Source organism: Myotis nattereri (assembly GCF_964212035.1).
Source record: "Myotis nattereri genome assembly, chromosome: 3".
Lineage (NCBI taxonomy): Eukaryota > Metazoa > Chordata > Mammalia > Chiroptera > Vespertilionidae > Myotis > Myotis nattereri.
Window position 1 is genome coordinate 191,627,920 of NC_138077.1, and position 18,887 is coordinate 191,646,806.

General features: G+C 45.5%; 1 protein-coding gene across 1 annotated transcript; it reads right to left on the bottom strand.

Moving 5' to 3' along the window:
- Positions 1–3,556: 3,556 nt before the first annotated feature.
- Positions 3,557–13,678, bottom strand: UTP11 (UTP11 small subunit processome component). The gene is made up of 8 exons (XM_081086969.1): positions 13,522–13,678; positions 9,618–9,679; positions 8,317–8,419; positions 7,565–7,678; positions 6,995–7,088; positions 6,767–6,897; positions 4,498–4,608; positions 3,557–3,802 (listed from the first exon to the last, which is right to left on the bottom strand). The coding sequence occupies exons 1-8, from the start codon at positions 13,582–13,584 to the stop codon at positions 3,719–3,721; spliced, it is 762 nt and encodes a 253-aa protein (XP_080943095.1). The 5' UTR covers positions 13,585–13,678; the 3' UTR covers positions 3,557–3,718.
- Positions 13,679–18,887: the final 5,209 nt, after the last annotated feature.

Below are 18,887 nucleotides of genomic sequence, written 5' to 3' on the forward strand. Positions count from 1 at the left end.
TCCTTCCTTTGACCAGAGCATTTAGGAGAGGCATGACCGGGCTGCCCCCTCGGCCTCCTAAGAGGTGGGCTTGAGACGGAAGCTCTGCCCGCCTGGAGTTTCACAACTTCTCTCTGATCCATGCCGGCACTTTCTGCTGAGACAGACCCAAGTTGCTGGGTGGGAGCCATGCCAGCCGGGAGGCCCCGTGACCTGGCTGGTGAGGGAGTGCACCCTCTGACCCCAGGAGGCAGCTGCACAAGCCCAAGAAACCTGCCGGCTCAGCCCCAAGACCCAAGACGGGATCTCGAGTCCGCCCCCAATCCCTCCACTCACCTGGGGCTTTGGGCCAGGACTCCCACCCACGCTTTGGCCCGCCCTCCCCCGACAGCCTGGCACAAGGCTCTGTGAACTGACGCCCTGAGAAAGCTTGAGGAAGGGAGGCCAGCACCATACACCCACTTGCCTCACTCTTTCAAGTCCCAACAGGCCCTGGCCTGGCCAGCCCCCACAGGTCGGCAGCGCGTCTGTGTCTGCTGGCTGCCTTCCCTGCTGGAGGACGTGCGGCTCATTGCTCTCTGCCCCGCCGCCAGCTCTAAACAAACACGCAACGCTGCGTGCAGAGACCCTACCAGGTCTTGGGGAAACCACCCTCTGGACAACCTGGGAGTCCAAGACATTTCCTCCGTGGACCTCGTTAGAAAAGGAAGGGGAAAGCTTTCCCCTGCCCAGCCCCCATCTTGGAGCCACACTAACGCCCCGCTGGGGGAGACGGGGCGGGAGAAAACCTTTTTTAATAAGAGCTCTCCTCGTGGCATTAAATCCAATAAACATATACACACCGCACACCTATGGAGTCCAGGGTGCTGCCCCCTGAAGCAGTGTGCTGAGTTGGCTGGGCGCCAGCACCCTGAGAACGAACCTGAGAAGGGGCAGCAGCTCCACCTACTGGACCCTTTCCACCCTGTCACCAGGAATCCGTTCTCCAGAAGAAAGATTTTACTCAATAAAGCCAAGGCTTGACACTCTCCTGCTTTGGTCAGAAGGGCCCTCAGCTGTGGCCACGGACCAAGTGTCTGCTGGGAGCCTGGGGGAGAAGGGAGGTTCCATGTGGTCCAGGTAGTTGCTGCGTTGGAGACTAGGGTTGCACAAGAGACCTGAACCACACAAGTTCTGACTCACAGAAATGCTCCCCACCTCTGCAGGCTGCCCACATTCCCCTTGGCACACACAGCCAGAGCAGCAGGCCAAGAGCCCAAACCACCCTCAGGCCTGGAGGGGTGGGTCCAAGCAATGGGCCAGAGGCCTGAGGTCTCACTGAACACCAAAGTCATCAGAACGCCAGGCCAGGCTCCTTGAAGCTGGAGCCTGTGTCTTGGGTTAGTCACAAGGGACGGCCAATCTCTTCCTTTAGAATCCTGGAGCCTGAGACAGCCCTCCGTGTGACAGCAACTCCAGACACCTCGCTCTATCCCATACGATTCTGAATACTTCCAGCCTGGAACGTATGCTACTCCAAGAGGATGGCTTCCAGCTCCTCCTGGCCCGTGCACATGCCTCTCCGAGCATCACTGGGTACCTAGGTATCATGTAGGGCAGTGGTTCTCAACCTTCCTAATGCCGCGACCCTTTAGTACAGTTCCTCATGTTGTGGGGACCCCCAACCATAAAATTATTTTCGTTGCTACTTCATAACTGTAATTTTCTACTGTTATGAATCATAATGCAAATATCTGATATGCAGGATGCATTTTCATTGTTACAAATTGAACATAATTAAAGCATAGTGATTAAGCACAAAAACAATATGTAATTATGTGTTTTCCGATGGTCTTAGGTGACCCGTGAAAGGTTCGTTCAACCCCCAAAGGAGTCGCGACCCACAGGTTGAGAACCGCTAAATGTAGGAACTAGTGTGAGTGTAACCTCCGTATGTGAAACCCCAGTGGTGAGTTCGTGTACCAGAGGGTAAGCTGTGCACATCCCTGTTCACGAGGCCTGAGCAGTCTGCGCCTGTGCCATCTGTTAACGCGAGAGCCTGTGAGGTGCATGTGCCTTGGTGTGGGCGTGCGCCTCAGGAGGAGGCATGTCGGGTAAACGCCCTGCCACCCTTCACCTTCCTGACCAGCAGAGGCAGGAACAGACTGCTAATTGGTCTGCTCACGCCTCTGTCCAGCACCTAGGCGGCGAGCTCCTTCCCTCCAGGACTCGTCTCTATGTCGTACGTCTATCAACATTTACTGAGCTCCCCACCAGAAGGGAGTTCACCCAAGACTGGGAAGCACTTCCTAAAGGCAAAAGCTGCGAGCTTCTACTGCCTGGCCCTTCCTCCTATCGCCCAGGGCCCCCAGATCGCAACCCCACTGGGGACACCATGCGGCTTTCCTGTCAGGCTTTGTACAGGAACCCGGCAGTTACGGGAACCTAACTTTTAACGATTTTTTGTCCCAATCCTTAAAATCCATGCATAGCTGTTCCCCCTCCAGGGGACGGTTGTAAGCAAGCCTCCCAGAATCCTGCTCTTCCCACATTTCCTCTGAGTGTGTTCAGTTCTGCCCGAAGAGCTTTGGCCCACCAACCCTATATGGGCAGGTTAGGGACGGGTGTGACTCTGGGAAGAGAAGGAAGCTACCACACACCACCTAGGGTCCAATTCTCCAAGAGGAAGAAGGGCTGTTCCAAGCCATTTACAGCCTCGGACTCACAAGTTGGCCGGACTCACAAGTTGGCCGGGCGCACAGAGGGCAGGAACGGAGAGCTGGGTCTGTGCTGATTTGAGCTTCAATAGAGAAGAGGTGGCCCTGTGGGTTCCTAGTTCCAAGGGTTTCTATCTACAGCTGTAAAGTGTAAGAAAAAACTCCTCTTTTGCCAAAACCGATTTGGCTCGGTGGATAGAGCATCGGCCTGCGGACTGAAAGGTCCCAGGTTCGATTCCGGTCAAGGGCATATACCTTGGTTGCAGGCACATCCCCAGTAGGAGGTGTGCAGGAGGCAGCTGGTCGGTGTTTCTCTCTCCTCGATGTTTCTAGCTTCTCTATCCCTCTCCCTTCCTCTCTGTAAAAAATCAATAAAAATATATTTAAAAAAAAAGAAAAAGAAAAAACTCCTCTTTGGCTAACTAATGAAGCCATACACCCAACAAATGCAGAATGAAGAGTAAAAATCAATCTATCCTCTGGATAAAATAATATGTAAACATGAAAAATAAGATTTAATTTAATTTTTTCTATGAGCATATATTGCATTGCTGTTTTAAAATTTAGTGATGTTCAAATGGATAAGAGCAAATTATTTAAGTGAAAAAACTAAAATATAATTACAAAAAAATCTAGTGCATACCTCTACAAAATGGAGGCGATAAGCCAGAATGCTCATACTGTTCACCTCCACCACTGTCCGAGCTCCCAGCACTGTAAGTATGCAACAGCTATTTACTGTTCTAGAATAAGTATTCATTAAAATGAACTCATTTATTTCCCAAACTTGCTGTAATGAGATATGAAGCTTTCATAATTTAAAAAAAAAAGTAAGTATATAAAAATAAGACTAATTTCACAACCCAAAACCATAAGAGGGGAAAGGAGCATTGATGTTGTTTATATCAAATGTCAGATCTGCAATAAATTATAATTACAAACAGGAACACCATCTCATTTATAGGAATGGAATTTGAAGTTACTGGGGGGAAAGGACATAGAATTCTTTTCCATTTGGAATGACAAGGCTTATCTATAACATTTCAACGTTTCCGGCGACTCTGAAATTTGTAAATAGCAGGGGAGTTCACCGTTTCTTTCTTCACCTTCACCTTCCGAGTTTTATCCTATAAAAAAGTAAAAGGTTACCAGTACATAGCAGGAGAGGCTTTTGTAAAACAGGGAAGTTAGTAACTACCTATTAGGAAACCCTTCATTCTGCCCTTGTCAAAGTGCAGGAGAGACGAGCCCCACCCCAAGGCAACCCCAGGAGGCACGAATCAACTTCCCCGCTGGGCACCTACTGCGTAGATTCTTGGGAAAACTGAGAAGTACTCAAATCATTTTTTTGGGGGGGTAGGGCTTATTCTCTCACAAACCCCAGTTGAGAAAGGCACAACGCAATGATCTGCAAAGCTGAAGAATTTGACATTTAGAGGAATCATAATATGAAAGGGGCATCTTATATTCCTCAGCTCTGTTATTTATCTACACAATGTTGCCTATTTTTAAACACCAATGAGAGACACGCACTGTTTTGTTAACCTGTTTAAATGTTAAAGATAGCTGCTCATAAGCTATAAAGTTCATATGCTACCCGATCCTACCCTTTGCTGTTCCAGAGCACTGACTAATAAGCCTCTTATTACCTTCTTCATCAAGGCACATTTCAACACTGTCAGAGTAGCAGACACTGGCTCAAACCGCTGCCCCTGAGGAGCAGACATTTTCACCGGGGTTGATTTACACACAGCTGAAATCCAGCCTCAGTTAAGACCTTCACAAGGGGAAAAAAAAAGAAGGCCTAAGGCTCGCTCCTCACCAGAAGATCTTTGCGTGTTTGAATTTTCTGTGCAATGACGAACAATTTCCTCTCGCGTTCAATCCGCTGTGTCAGGCAGTTATACTGCTTTTGCCTTTCTTTAGCGATCCGCTGCAGAGGAAACATACACATGTTCAATAAAACACTTCACAGGACAAAAAATAAGTAAGAAACTGTTTCTTAATCCACTTAAGCCCCAATGCATAAATGGTTTTACCAACTCCCTTCTTACACCAGAATAGATGACACTGTATGTTACTAACAAGTAAGGATACTATAAAGCTGTCCATTTTAGGAACATCACATCTTGAGCTGAACTTCCAGAGCCTTGGAGACTGGCCCGGGACACGTGGTTCACCTGGAGCAGAGTCAGGACTGTCCCGAGCCTCACGGTCCTCAGGAATCTTTCCACTACTACCCTCAGCTGCTTCAACCTTCATGTGAGTGTCCGGTTACCTGAGGTGATGCAGAATGAGCCAGTACGGGAACCCTCACACAGGGAGTGGGGGAAAGAGAAGGGCACCAGGCAGGTTACGGGTGCCCGAGAACCGCAGCTGAGAGCAGGCATTTGTCGGCGGTAGCTGACCTGAGCATTCCCACTGCTGATGATGCCTCCAGCACCAGGGTTCCTTACATGTGGGGGCATTGTAAACCTCTAAGAAACTGAGGAAAGCTTTGGGTTGTTTCTTGAAATAAATGTACTTATGTGTGTACAGATTTGTAGGGCTCTTCTCTCATGGAACCCAGTTGAGAAAGGTAGAACTTTTTATTTTTCTTAAAATTTTTTTAAATGTTTTTACTGATTTCAGAGAGAGAGAAGGAAGAGAGAGAAACACCGATGTGAGAAAGAAACACTGATCAGCTGCCTCCTGCACGACGCCCAGTGGGGATCAAGCCCACAACCCAGGAATGTGCCCTCACTGCGGATGGAACCAGCAACCTCCTGGTGCATAGGATGACGCTCAACCAGCTGAGCCACAGCAGTCAGGATAAGAAAGGCAGAACTAAAGTATCTCAATGTGCATACACGTAGATACCTATTTGCTCAAAATGTCAGTGGGAAGAGGGTGTTCAGATTCCTAAAGCCCATTTGTGGACTGCCCACCCCTTCCAATTTACAGACTGAGCATTCCTTTGCAATCCACCCACAGCAGTCTCTTAATAAAAATAATTTTCCTTTAAACACAACTATCAAAAGAAACACTACTAGACAAAAATGGAGAGATCCAAACTTTCCCAATTTCTCAAAAGTTATGTTAGTGAACTCTTTCTACACAGGAATTGGGAGCTCTCATCTCCTTAGGGACTACCACAGTACTTGAAAAGCATCAGTGACACAGCTAATTGAAAATACAACTAATTGGCAAACAGGGTTATCACGAGAACACTAGTCAGCCGGCTCCTCAGCTGGAAGTGTTATCTGCATAGAGGGGAGTATTGCTGGGCCTCAGCCTTAAACAATTGCCTGATTCTAGCATAGTCTCACCGCAGTGGCTTCAGACAGCTTTTGTTTTCACTTTATTGCACAGACTGTCAAATTTATGGGATTACCGAATATAGTCAAACTAATTAGGGGTATTTATATTACTAAGGCAAGTTTAGCTGCCTCTGAGCTAGAGAAACTGCTGTGAAATTAAACATTGGAAGCAAAGCTGATGCGGAATAAATGATTCAAATCAAAACAGAACAGCTGTCTGACTGAAACACATTGACAGCATTTTTTTTTTTTTTAATGAATCAGTCAGAAGTGAGAGTTCAACTCCAGAAGGCTTTGAGAAAAGCATGTCTTCTGCACAAACCCAGTTATGGTGATGGAAAACACCATAAGGAAGAGTCAATACAAAATTTTGGTACAAATGCATAATAGGAAAGACTTTTTGATACATGTATTCACTGCTAAAGGTTCGATATCAAAGGTATAGCAGACCCCTTAATCTTCAGTGCCCTCTCCTTTCTCTGTATTTTAAAACTGTTGGCACCTGTTATAAGCCTTAAACGCACAAAGCCCAGGGTTAGAGCTAGAATTCAAATGAAGGTCAAAAGGCCAACACCTATGCTCCTGACCACTAGGCTACCCATCCTCCAATCTGAGAAACCCAGGAACTCTTCTCCACTCCCATCCCCATCATCAAAACCTCCTTCTACTTTTCTAAGGGAACTTGATGTGTTTTCCACAAATAATTATTTTAAATTTGGTGACCAAAAAAAAAAAGGAATCTAGATCCTCCCACCCCTAAATTCAGACCCAAAGAAAAATGGAGTAAATTACCTTAAGTCGAGTCTGATGAGTAACTCCTTTCACTTTCTCCTTCTGCAAGGTCTCTATGGTGGGTCTATTAAAGACTCTGTCCACTAATTCCGGGGCAGTTCGCAGGTGAGTTGCAATATCAAACCGCTCAACTAAAAGTCAAGACAATCCTTCAAGCACTGTCTCTAACACCAAACAATACAGAAAAAATATGCTAGACCGTCCCAGGAACCTTCAAACATTCCATACCTTCCTTTTTAGTGTCAAAAAAGAACACATGCTTATTCTGTTGCTTCCCCTGGAAATCCAGCAGGTGGAGCTCTGATTTTAGTCTTTCGATTTTCTAGAATACAGAATATAGTCTCATTTTATATTGGGCTCTTGCAGGGTATCAGAAATGAATTTGCCAAAGTTTAAACCATTTCACATCATTATCACCAACCAGCAAAGAAACTGCTTCATTCTTTTAAAGGAGAGGACTGGTAAAATTTATCAAGCACCAACCACATGTCAGGCCTGGCATAATCCAAAACGCATTTAATCCTTACAACAAATCTATGAGATAGAAATGAGGAAAGAGCTTCATAGAGGTAAATTTGTCCATAATCTTGGGGCTAATAAGTGGTAGAGCCAGAATTCAAACTAAGTCTGTCTCATTCCCCACATGAAACCCTTTCCACTCTACCATGCTTCTAAATCACTTTCACAATTAATTAAGCATACAATGCCAGAAGAAACCAACATATCATTTTGGTCGAGGGATTTATATTTTTCTTAACCAACGAAAACACATCAGAACAAAGAGTTTTCGGTTGTTACCTTCGCTTCCGCAACCCTTTTCATTTCTATATATTTGACATCCTGAGTTCTCATCAGTTTCAGCTGTTCTGGAGTTACTTCTTCCTTAGTCTGCGGGATAACATGAACTCCATCCTGAAATCCAAATTCCAAAGACACATTCCCTATTAGATTAAAATCATTTCTAAGCTGTTGACGTAGTTCATGGTTGGAACAAAAAGACAACCCAAAGCTTTATGCAATAGCAATTCCATGCACTAGGCCCTCAAGGCGCACGGTCAATTTAGCACATCCAGTCTTCCACTCTTATAATGGCTCCAGGCATAAGACTACTCAGAGCCAGGGGCAGAAATGCTTGCTGCTCATGAAGGGGCAGTTTTGCTTTGGATACTGGCCAACAGCAGCACCTGGACCAACCAGGCCAGTGATGGCAAACCTATGACACACGTGTCAGAGGTGACACGCGAACTCGTTTTTTTGGTTGATTTTTGTTAGATGGCATTTAAATATATAAAATAAATATCAAAAATATAAGTCTTTGTTTTACTATGGTTGCAAATATCAAAAAACTTCTATATGTGACACGGCACCAGAGTTAAGTTAGGGTTTTTCAAAATGCTGACATGCCGAGCTCAAAAGGTTCGCCATCACTGCTCTAGTTGGTAGAGAGAGGCTAAGTAAAGGCCAAGATTCTTTCTCTCCACCTCCTCCCCCATCCTTATTTCCTTATTGAGTCGGAGCTCAAAACACTAACTGATCCATTAGACACCCACCTGGAGTTTAACTCGAGTCATTTTATAGTAGAATTCATCTGGATTTTTTTCAAGAGCTTTCTTTCGAAGAGCTCTGAGGTATTCTTGCTTTTTCCGGTAGTCACTAAAAAGCAGGTTAAACAAGGTTCATAGCAAAAAAGAAAAACACAACAATAACACAACAAGCAAACTTTACAAGGAGCTAAAGTTCGCACAAAATGAAACTCAAAAAGCCAAAGCAAAAAAAAAGCAATGACTACATTTGATCCACACTCCACTGTCACTGATGTTGAGCTCCTCTCTCTGCAGATCTTCTCCTGGTCAAATCTTACGTGAAATTAACTGTCACATATGTTTTAGTGCCATTTATATCATTACAAGGAGAGACCAAACAACGCACAAATTAAAACTGGGTTCTGATTCAAGCTTTGGGCACCAAGTGACCAAATAAGATTCAGAAACTACACAATACATTATAGCCAAGTAACCAGAATCATGGATTCTGGAGCCAGACACCCTGGGTTCAAACTTTGATTCTACCACTTCTGGCTGAGTAATCTTGGATAAGTTAGTTAACCACTCAGTATCCCCATTTAATCTGTAAATGACATGATAACAGTAGTATCCCAGAAGGCTGTTGGGAGGAATAAGTGAGTGGAAAAGTTGTAACTCCCCTGGAACACTGCCTGCCCAGTAGCAGCCCTCAGTTACTATTATTAGCCTTAAAAACTCGGAGACCCAGAGCAACCCATCGCCCACCATCTGTACCAGGAGTATAAAAAGGACTTCAACTAACAAATCATCATAAAGTATTCTGCAAATAAAGTGCTAGCGAAGAAGAAGAATGGGGATAATTGTTTTGTAAAATGTTTTCAGAGTTCATTATCACCCACGCTCAGTCCCATGAATCCATCTTTCACATCTCTTCATTCCACACCACACACATGGTGATGTAAGAGACTCAGCAACTGGAATTTTAGATTTTATCTTGCACTTCAAGAAAAGGGAGTGAAAAAAGACTCAGCTTTTGGCTCAAACACCAAGGCAGGGGCAAATCAAAGCCACTATGAGAAAATGATCTGTAGCAACACAATAAAAAAAAAAAAAAAAACTCACAATGCAACTACAGTTAAATAAATAATGCTCTGCTAAACAAAGACAGAAGTTTAGGGTCACAGACAAGTATCTGACAGGCTGCCAGAGCTTTGGCCATTTTATCAATGGCAGGAAATTATCCCGTTGGACACTCAGGCAATTCAACTGCAGCGCAGAGAGATTGGAAGCTTTCTTGGCAGCATCACTCCCGTAAAGTCTGAACTCACTTTGCACGAATTTTGTAATCTTTCTTTTTCTCCAGCAAGCCCAGATGTTTTCGAAAGCCAGGCTAGAAAACAAAAGAAGAAAAAGTGTTACGTTTCCTCACATGATGGGAACACGCACCTCTGGGGAGCTCAGTCAATCCATGTCCTTGGAGCCAACGTGCTACCCTATCCCTCCCCTCCCCCAACTGGTCTCTGCCTGAGGATGACAGGAGCTGTGCCGGTGCCAGAGAGGCCATCAGCACTGCCGTAGTGGTTGTCCTGGCCTATTAAGGACAGAGAAAGGCAACAATGACTCGGCACTAAGCAAGCAGTTGCCAGTTGTACTAAAATTACTACAGACTTAATCCAAGGGTTTATAAAATACTACGAGGGAAAATATAGTAAGAGGCAACTGTGGTAAGAGAGCTAAATTTAGAGACTGGAGAATTGGATTCAAATCCAAGCTTTGCCTCTTACCAATTTGTGACCTTGGGCAAATCACTTAACTTCTCTGAGCTGCTGTTTCCCAACTAGAAAATGAAAATAATAGTACCTATTTCTCGTGGTTATCGTAAGGATTCCATAAACCTCTGTGAGTGGTAGTGTCTGGACTTGGCTTGGCACATAACAGGTGCCCAGCATATGTTTACTGTTATTATTATACCTTTGGTACAAAGTATGAAAGAAAACCACGTATGACAGAACATACTTTCTATGACACAGAACTTGGATAGCACAGAAGGTACAAGGATTTTATCTTGCTATTATCTTTCCACAGCTACCATTTGTTGAGCATTTAATATATATCAGGGTCTGAGCTAGATGCTTTTGCATAAAGTATCCTAACAGGCCACATTTATTAAGTACTTACTCTGTTACAGAGCAATCTGCTATGCTCATCAATTATGATCACATTTAATCCCCACAACTATCATGGAAAGTAGGTAAAGCAAAGAAACGGCTATCCCAATATTCCAAAGGGGAATAAAGTTTAGAGAATGATTTGCCCAAGAACACAGAACTAGTAAGTGGCGAAGCTAGAATTAGAATCCATTCTATCTGGGGCCACAGTCTGTACTCTTCCCCTCCCCACTGGACTGCATCCTTTTCTACTCTGAACAATCTTAACTTCTTTTTTTAGAGAATTTTTATGAGTTTATTTGAGCCAAACTGATGACATATACCGGGGAGCAAGACATCAAATGCTCCCTAATCTCAACTTTTGAGGAACTGCATACACTTCTCCACTGTTTAAACTTGTATAATAATTTTTAACAGTCACCTTTCTCATCTATCATCTCTGAAGCGATGCAATAAAGAATTCAATATTTAAAAATAATACCCAAAACCTCTCCTGATAATTTTTATTTTAATTACAGCAGATAAAGAAGACTGACAGAATAGAAAAAGAAAACTCAAGGGTCAAATGGGCAACATCATGAGGCAGAAATCTTGAGAGCTCCATGTCACTTGAATGTATATGGGCATTATAGAAAAAATCCTGGCACTGCACCTGAAATAGTCCACATAGTTACACCACCCCCTCCACACAGAATATCTTCAATAGCTCCCCACTGTCTCAATGAAGAATCAATAGGATAAAGTCCAAACTTGACCCAAATAGGAAGTGCTCTTGTCAATGTGTTTGCCAACCTTTACAGATGGCCTTCTCCACACCTCTCCCACGAAGACCCTCTATTCCTATTCAGACATGGCCATGTCTTACTCACTACCTGCCCTGAAAGCCCTCTGTCTCCTCTGCTAATCGAAACCAACTACATACAACTATGACTCTAGACCAGCCGTGGGCAAACTACAGCCCGCGGGTCGGATCCGGCCGGTTTGAAATGAATAAAACTAAAAAAAAAAAAAAAAAAAGACCGTACCCTTTTATGTAATGATGTTTACTTTGAATTTATATTAGTTCACACAAACACTCCATCCATGCTTTTGTTCCAGCCCTCCGGTCCAGTTTAAGAACCCACTGTGGCCCTCGAGTCAAAAAGTTTGCCCACCCCTGCTCTAGACACACATTCAATCTCTTTAAGCATCAGATGCCTCATTTGTAAAATGAGGACCACGTCCCCCGCATAGGGATGCTGTGGGATTATATGAGATAATCCTTGTACGGCATGTTGAGCTGTACCTAACATACAGTCAGTGCTAAAAAAGTGACAGCTACTATCATTGCCTTTCAAGTCCAACAAGTTTCATCATGATGCTTTCTCTCATCATCTCTACTCTTCCCACTCAAATTCCTCATTTGGCATTTTTTATGTGCCACCTCTTATAAAATTGCCTCCTTATTCATCTTTTAGTAGCCTCTGGATTCAAAACACTTGGTCTCATTCTTGGCTTTGCCACTTGCCAACTATAGCTACATGCCTTTGGGCAAATTACTTACCCTATCTGAACCTTAGTATCCTCACCTGCAAATGTGTAAACACAATAGTACACTTCCACCCGCTGTTGGGAGTTATGTAGATGAGATCATGAGAGGACAGCATTTTGCACTTTGTCTGGCTCAGGCACACAGTAAGCACTTCTAGCTATGATTACTTTTAGCTGGATCCACACACACAGGTCCAAACAAGGTCGCAAATTACACTATTGTTCCCAGCACACCACGAGCACACACCAAGTAAACAATAAATGCCTGATAAATGCGATTAAGCAGGAACACTGAACTGTGGTTAAGAGGCCTTAGTTCGCCTGGCCGGCGTGGCTCAGTGGTTGAGCATCGACCTATGAACCAGGAGGTCACGGTTCGATTCCCAGTCAGGGCACAAGCCTGGGTTGTGGGCTTAATCCCCATGTGGGGCATGCAGGAGGCAGCCGATCAATGATTCTATCTCATCATTGATGTTTCTATCTCTCTCTCCCTCTCTCTTCTCTGAAATCAGTAAAAAAAAAATTTTTTTTTTAAAAAGGCCTTAGTTCCATTCCATCAGCTGGCCACACAACTTTAGGCACATCCATCTCCCTCTCTTTCTCATCTGTAAAATGAAGCCTTTCTGCCCTAGCCGGTTTGGCTCAGTGGATAGAGCATCGGCCTTCGGACTGAGGGGTCCCGAGTTCGATTCCGGTCAAGGGCATGTGCCTTGGTTGCAGGCACATCCCCGGTAGGGAGTATGCAAGAGGCAGCTGATCGATGTTTCTCTCTCATCGATGTTTCTGATTCTCTATCCCTCTCCCTTCCTCTCTGTAAAAAATGAATGAAATATTTTTAAAAAATGAATCCTTTCTGAATCGGTATTATGGGATTCCCACAATTTGTCTTGCAGGTGTAGAAATGGAATAAATTGATTCTGCATACATTAAGCGAATGTCCACTCAACCTCCCCCCCACACACACACACACACACCCTCCAGAGAAGTCCTACAAATGTTTATTCGGCCTGAATTTGGTGTTTGTCACTGGGGCACGTCACTTCATCTCTCTGGGCCTCAGTTTCCTCATCTGTATAATGGGGGTGAAAAACACCAACATTACAGGGTGAGACATAAACAAAAAGCCCACGACGATGACACTATAGTCATAACATCGGTTCTCTTCGGGCACCGCCCCTATACGCAGCGAGCGGAGCCGAGCACCTTTGGATGAGGGTGCCAGTTCCAGCCAGGGCACTTACTGGCTGTGTGAGCTTCGACTTCAAGTTCCGCAGGGGTCAAGACCTTTACACACAGCACCCCATTTAGTTATCTCACTTAAAACTTGCAAGATAGTTTTGGTTATCCCCGTGCTCTCCCCAAAAAAAGAACGACAGGTCCTTCTTCGCAGAGCCAAGAGGCTCCACCCCAGCCACGCCGGCGTCATCACCATATATCTGCATTGATTTACCCGGGCCCTCAAGCAAAGAGGGGGTTGGGGCGAGAGAAGCACATGGGGCCAGAGCCGGCGCTCGTGGATCCGGTGAGGTCTTACCTGGCTTCGCTCTCGGTGTTCCCGCTGTCGGGACTTAGCTGCCTTCCGAAAAGCCGCCGACATAGCTGCTCACGCCTGGGAAAGCTCAGTAGACAACGCTGGCGCCCCACCACCTCAGTCTCCGGGTACACTGAACCTACAGGAAACGGGCCTAGCCGCGGAGGCTTAGGACCGCCCACCTCCTCTCCACAGCCTATGCGGCGCCAGCTTTTCCGGAAGTACGTCCTCTAGCAAAGGCGTCCACCACAGGCGGCTTCTGGGAAATGTAGTCTAGTGTCCTGACTTGACAAGGGCCAGTTCTTATTCGCCAGAGCTTGTCCACGTGTACTTCGCCTTCGCGCTCGGCTCCGCGTTGGCACCTGGGAACACGTGTCTGGCACTGCCCTCGGCTGAGCGGGGCTTGGAGTTTGCGCATGCGCAGTGACCTGTGGCTGTGCTCCACTTGCCGTATTTACCCGGTGCATTTAAAGCCAGGAGCTGTGTGAATTTTACAGTGTACTGGAACAGAGCACTCAATAGAGAGACAACAGACTCTAAAATCATGTCTGACTCTGCTACTTATTGGCTGTGTGACTTTTGACAAGTCACTTGACTTTAATGAGCATCATTTTTCTCATCCATAAAACAATAATACTAGCATGCACTGCGTGCCTCATAGGGCCATCAAGGAGCTCACAGTTGAATGGAGGAGTCATACCATAGCAATAGTTTTAAAGTTCTGAGCTTTATCCCCTCAAGAGAATGGCTGGTTGGCAGAATGAGTGTCAGGGGCAGTACAATGTAAATGATTAGGACCATGAACCATGGAGGTGTGTTCTGATTCTAACTGCTGCCAATCAAGACAAAGTTAGCGTCATTCAACCTTGGTCTCCCCATCTGTAAAAGTAAGCTAACCAGGGGTGGGCAAACTTTTTGACTCGAGGGCCACAATGGGTTCTTAAACTGGACCGGAGGGCCGGAACAAAAGCATGGATGGAGTGCTTGTGTGAACTAATATAAATTCAAAGTAAACATCATTACATAAAAGGGTACGGTCTTGCCGAAACCGGTTTGGCTCAGTGGATAGAGCGTCGGCCTGCGGACTGAAGGGTCCCGGGTTCGATTCCGGTCAGGGGCATGTACCTGGGTTGCGGGCGCATCCCCGGTGGGGGATGTGCAGGAGGCGGCTGGTCGATGTTTCTCTCTCATCAATGTTTCTGACTCTCTGTCTCTCTCTCTTCCTCTCTGTAAAAAATCAATAAAATATATTTAAAAAAAAAAAAAAAGGGTACGGTCTTTTTTTTTTTTTAGTTTTATTCATTTCAAACGGGCCGGATCCGGCCCGCGGGCCGTAGTTTGCCCACGGCTGTACTATACCCACAGAATGGTTGTGAGCATTAAATGAAATAATATGTTTAAAATGCTGTGTTCAGCCCAGTTTGACTCAGTGGATAGAGCATAGGCCTGCAGACTGAAGGGTCCCGGGTTTGGGTTTGATTCTGGTCAAGGGCACATGCCCGGGTTGTGGGCTCCATCCCCAGTAGGGGAGGTGCAGGAGGCAGCCAATCAATGATTCTCTCTCATCATTGATGTTTCTATCTCTCTTTCCCTCTCCCTTCTTCTCTGAAATCAATTTTTAAAAGTTTTTTAAAGAATTTTTTTAAATGCTGTGTTCACAATCAATTAGAGCTATTATTGTTGTTATTACTAAACCTAACTGTAAGGACAGAGAGTGTTGGGCACAGCAGAGCCCTCGTGAGGGATTTGATTTCTTTTCCATCACGTAAAGCTAGCCTTCAGTGAGTTCTGAAATTGCACCCATTTCACACGACAGGGCTCACTCTTCCAGCTGAAGAGCTCTGGGGAAATGCTCTCCTCTGTCCCTGGAGGCGTAAGTCCAATAGACCAGTGGGCATAAAACCTGAAAGTAGCTGAGATCTGCAGGGTAAAAAGTTTTTTTCTGCATCTGAGTCTGAGCCTTGCCCAACTAGGGTTACATGCATTCACAAATTTCTATCTCATTTGTTATTTAACCACTGAAGGACAAGGCCCTTCATGATCCCACAGATGTCCACCTCTCCAGCCTCATCTTTTTTTTAATATATTTTTATTGATTTCAGAGAGGGAGAGTAAGAGAGAGAAACATCAATGATGAGAGACAATCATTGATTGGCTGCCTCTTGCACGCCCCCTACTGGGGATCAAGCCCACAACCCAGGCATATGTCCTTGACCCGAATCAACCCCAGGACCTTTCAGTCCCCAGGCCGACACTCTATTCACTGAGCCAAACCAGCTAGGGCTCCAGCCTCATCTTGATTAAGAAGCCCAGCCATCAGGCAGAGTGACCAGGTGGCAGCCCCAGTTCCTCCTGCCACTCGCTCTGAAGAAGACATTGAGAGATGGGTGTACCCAGGAGAAGGCAGCTCTGCACACTGAAAGGGGGAAGGAACCCTAGGCAGCCCAAAGGGTAAGAGTGAGCAATACACCCAAAGAAGGAAAGAAGTTTTCTCACTGGGGGAAGGAGGGCTTGTGGTTACAAGCATCAGAGAATGATTCAGCACCCAGAGGAAACCACGAGAGGCCTGTCAGTCATCACCCAAGGCCTCCTTTTAAAAGCCCTTCCAAGGTGAGAGAACAGCTGTGAGACCCTGAGGAAGCCCCCTTCCACCACAAGATAAGGACGAGTGTGTGGGGACCTCCTGAGTGGCTAGATCTCACTTACCCAAGGCTAGTTGTTCAACACTCAGGCTCTGCTTCCAGGCCCAGCTCAGACACACCTGTTCCCTGAAGAGGGGGGTGGGGGGAGAGACTGACGAGAAACAGGAACAGGGAGTCCATGTGGTTGATCCCTAGAGCTCTCTGGGGCACGTCCTCCTGGTCATCGGAAATAGAGCAGGCAGGGAAATGTGAGCCCACTGGGGAGCTGGAAATGGAGAAGGGAACCAGAGGGGCATTTATAGTTTAGGCATCAGGAACAACAACGATAAACAGCCCCATGCCCTACACCAGTTTCCCTTCCCCAGGTTGGGCCAAGTCAGAAATCTCCTAACTTTTTCTGGCCTCCAGACTCCAAGTCCAGCAGCAGAACCTTAACACTTGATCATGAAACATTGAATATTGAATACCTACTGTGTGCTCTCATCCAATCCTCACAAGAATGCTGTGAGACAGGAAGGCAGCCACTCTTAACAGATAAGGAGACTTAAAGAGATTAAATGACTACAGAGGCTGTAGAGTTTACCAGTTAGGCTCTTGAAGGGAACCAACGTTTTGTCACCCAGAAGCTGCCTTTTTGGGATATTTAAGCTGTTTATTAAGAAACAAAAGACGAGAACCTACACAGAACCTACACACAGAACCTACACAGAACCTAGACATAGAACCTACACAGAACCTAGAAACAGAAGAACTTCGCTGGAGAGAACATGGCAAAAGATCCTGGATAGAAACTGGCCACAGAACCTAGAGACAGAACCTGGCTACAGAACCTGGATAGAACATGGCAAGAGAACCTGGCTAAAACCTGGTGACTGAACCTGGCTGAAGACCCCGGCTACAGAACCTGGCGACCGAACCTGGCTGGAGAACCTAGCAAGAGAACATGGACACAGAACCTGGCTGGAGATCCTAACCAGGACTTCGCTGGAGATCCTGGCTAGAGATCCTGGCTAGTCTGCTGATCAACTGAAAAAAGAAAAAAAAAAGAAACAAAGACTCAGAAATCTAATAAGCCATTCCCCCCACCCCCCCCTTTCCCCTTGTGTCCAAAAAGGTCTTGTATACCCATTGTTGCCTCACTGTCTTTGGGATTTTCATGCCTATGTAGATATCCTTTGTCCATGTATTAATAACTTTCATTTTCACCCTAGCCATTTTTGCTCAGTGGATAGAGCATTGGCCTGTGGACTGAAGGGTCCCAAGTTCAATTCTGGTCAAGGGCACATGCCTGGGTTGCGGGCTCAATCCCCAGTAGGGGGCGTGGAGGAGGCAGCCAATTAATGATTCTCTATCATCATCATTGATGTTTCTGTCTCTCCCTCTCCCTTCCTCTCTGAAATTAAAAATATATATCTTTTTTAAAAAAAGTTTTATTTTCTGAGACAGGATGGAGGCACCTGGAGAGTATCATGCTAAGTGAAATAAGTCAGTCAGAGAAAGACAAGTATCACATGATCTCATTCATATGTGGAATCTAAGTAACAAAATGAACTGATGAACGGAGTGGATCCAGAAGCATGGAAAGGAGTGCAGAATCTCTGAGGGAAGAGGGGAGAGGGTGGGTGGGTGGGAAGTAATCAACCAAGAACCTTGTATGCTTATATGCATGGCCCAGACAAGGGGGGAAGGGGCAGAGGGCCTGGGGTGGGGGGTGGGGGCGGGCTAGAGGGGGTGAATGGAGGAAAACAGGGGAGTTATGTAATACTTTCTACAATAAAGAATTATTAAAAAATAAAAACATAGCCCTAACTGGTTTAGCTCAGTGTATGGAGTGTTAGCCTGCGGACTGAAGGGTCCCAGGTTCGATTCCGGTCAAGGGCATGTACCTTGGTTGCAGGCACATCCCCAGTAGAGGGTGTGCGGGAGGCAGCTGATGGATGTTTCTCTCCCATCAATGTTTCTAACTATCCCTCTCCCTTCCTTTCTGTAAAAAAATCAATAAAATATATTTTAAAAATAAACTAAAAATATAAACGCAAAAAGAAAGAAAAAAACACTTTTATTTTCTCCTGTTAATCTTCTCTGTTAATTTGATGATTAGCCCAGTAAGAAGAACTTAGAAGGTGGGAGAAAAAGTATTAATATTTTTAGCCCCACACTCTTTTCTTGGCATAAGGAGTTTTAACATCTGACTGGATTTGAATCCAATCTGCCATTAGCTGTGTTGCCCTTGGCAGCTTACTTACTCTCTCTGTGCCTCCATTTCCTCATCCTTAAAGCAGGGACAAAAGTAGACATTTCAAATGTTGTTGGAAAATCAAGTGCATTCATATATATAAACTGCCCAGACAGGGCTCGTGCGAAGTAAAAACTCAGAAAAGATGGGCTCTTTAAGGATGTTCAAGCCATGAGTAAAAACCAGAGACCCCAACTCTACCTTTGATCCAGCACCATCCTTACTCACTCATAACCTCTTCCTTTCAGAAGGCTGCTCACCAGTCCCCTTCCCCCAGAGCAAACTATGTTTTGCCTTCTACTCCAAATGGCAAGACAAACCCCAAAGAAAGGGCCCACACACGGTCTGGATGCTCACTCCCTGGGTTCCAGGTAACAGGTGCCTATGGGCCAAACTAAAGGGGGCGGGGGGGAAGGGATCCAAACTGAAGCATGTCTGTTCTTCATGCATTCATCAAACATTGATTACCCAAACATTGCAGTAGGTACCGG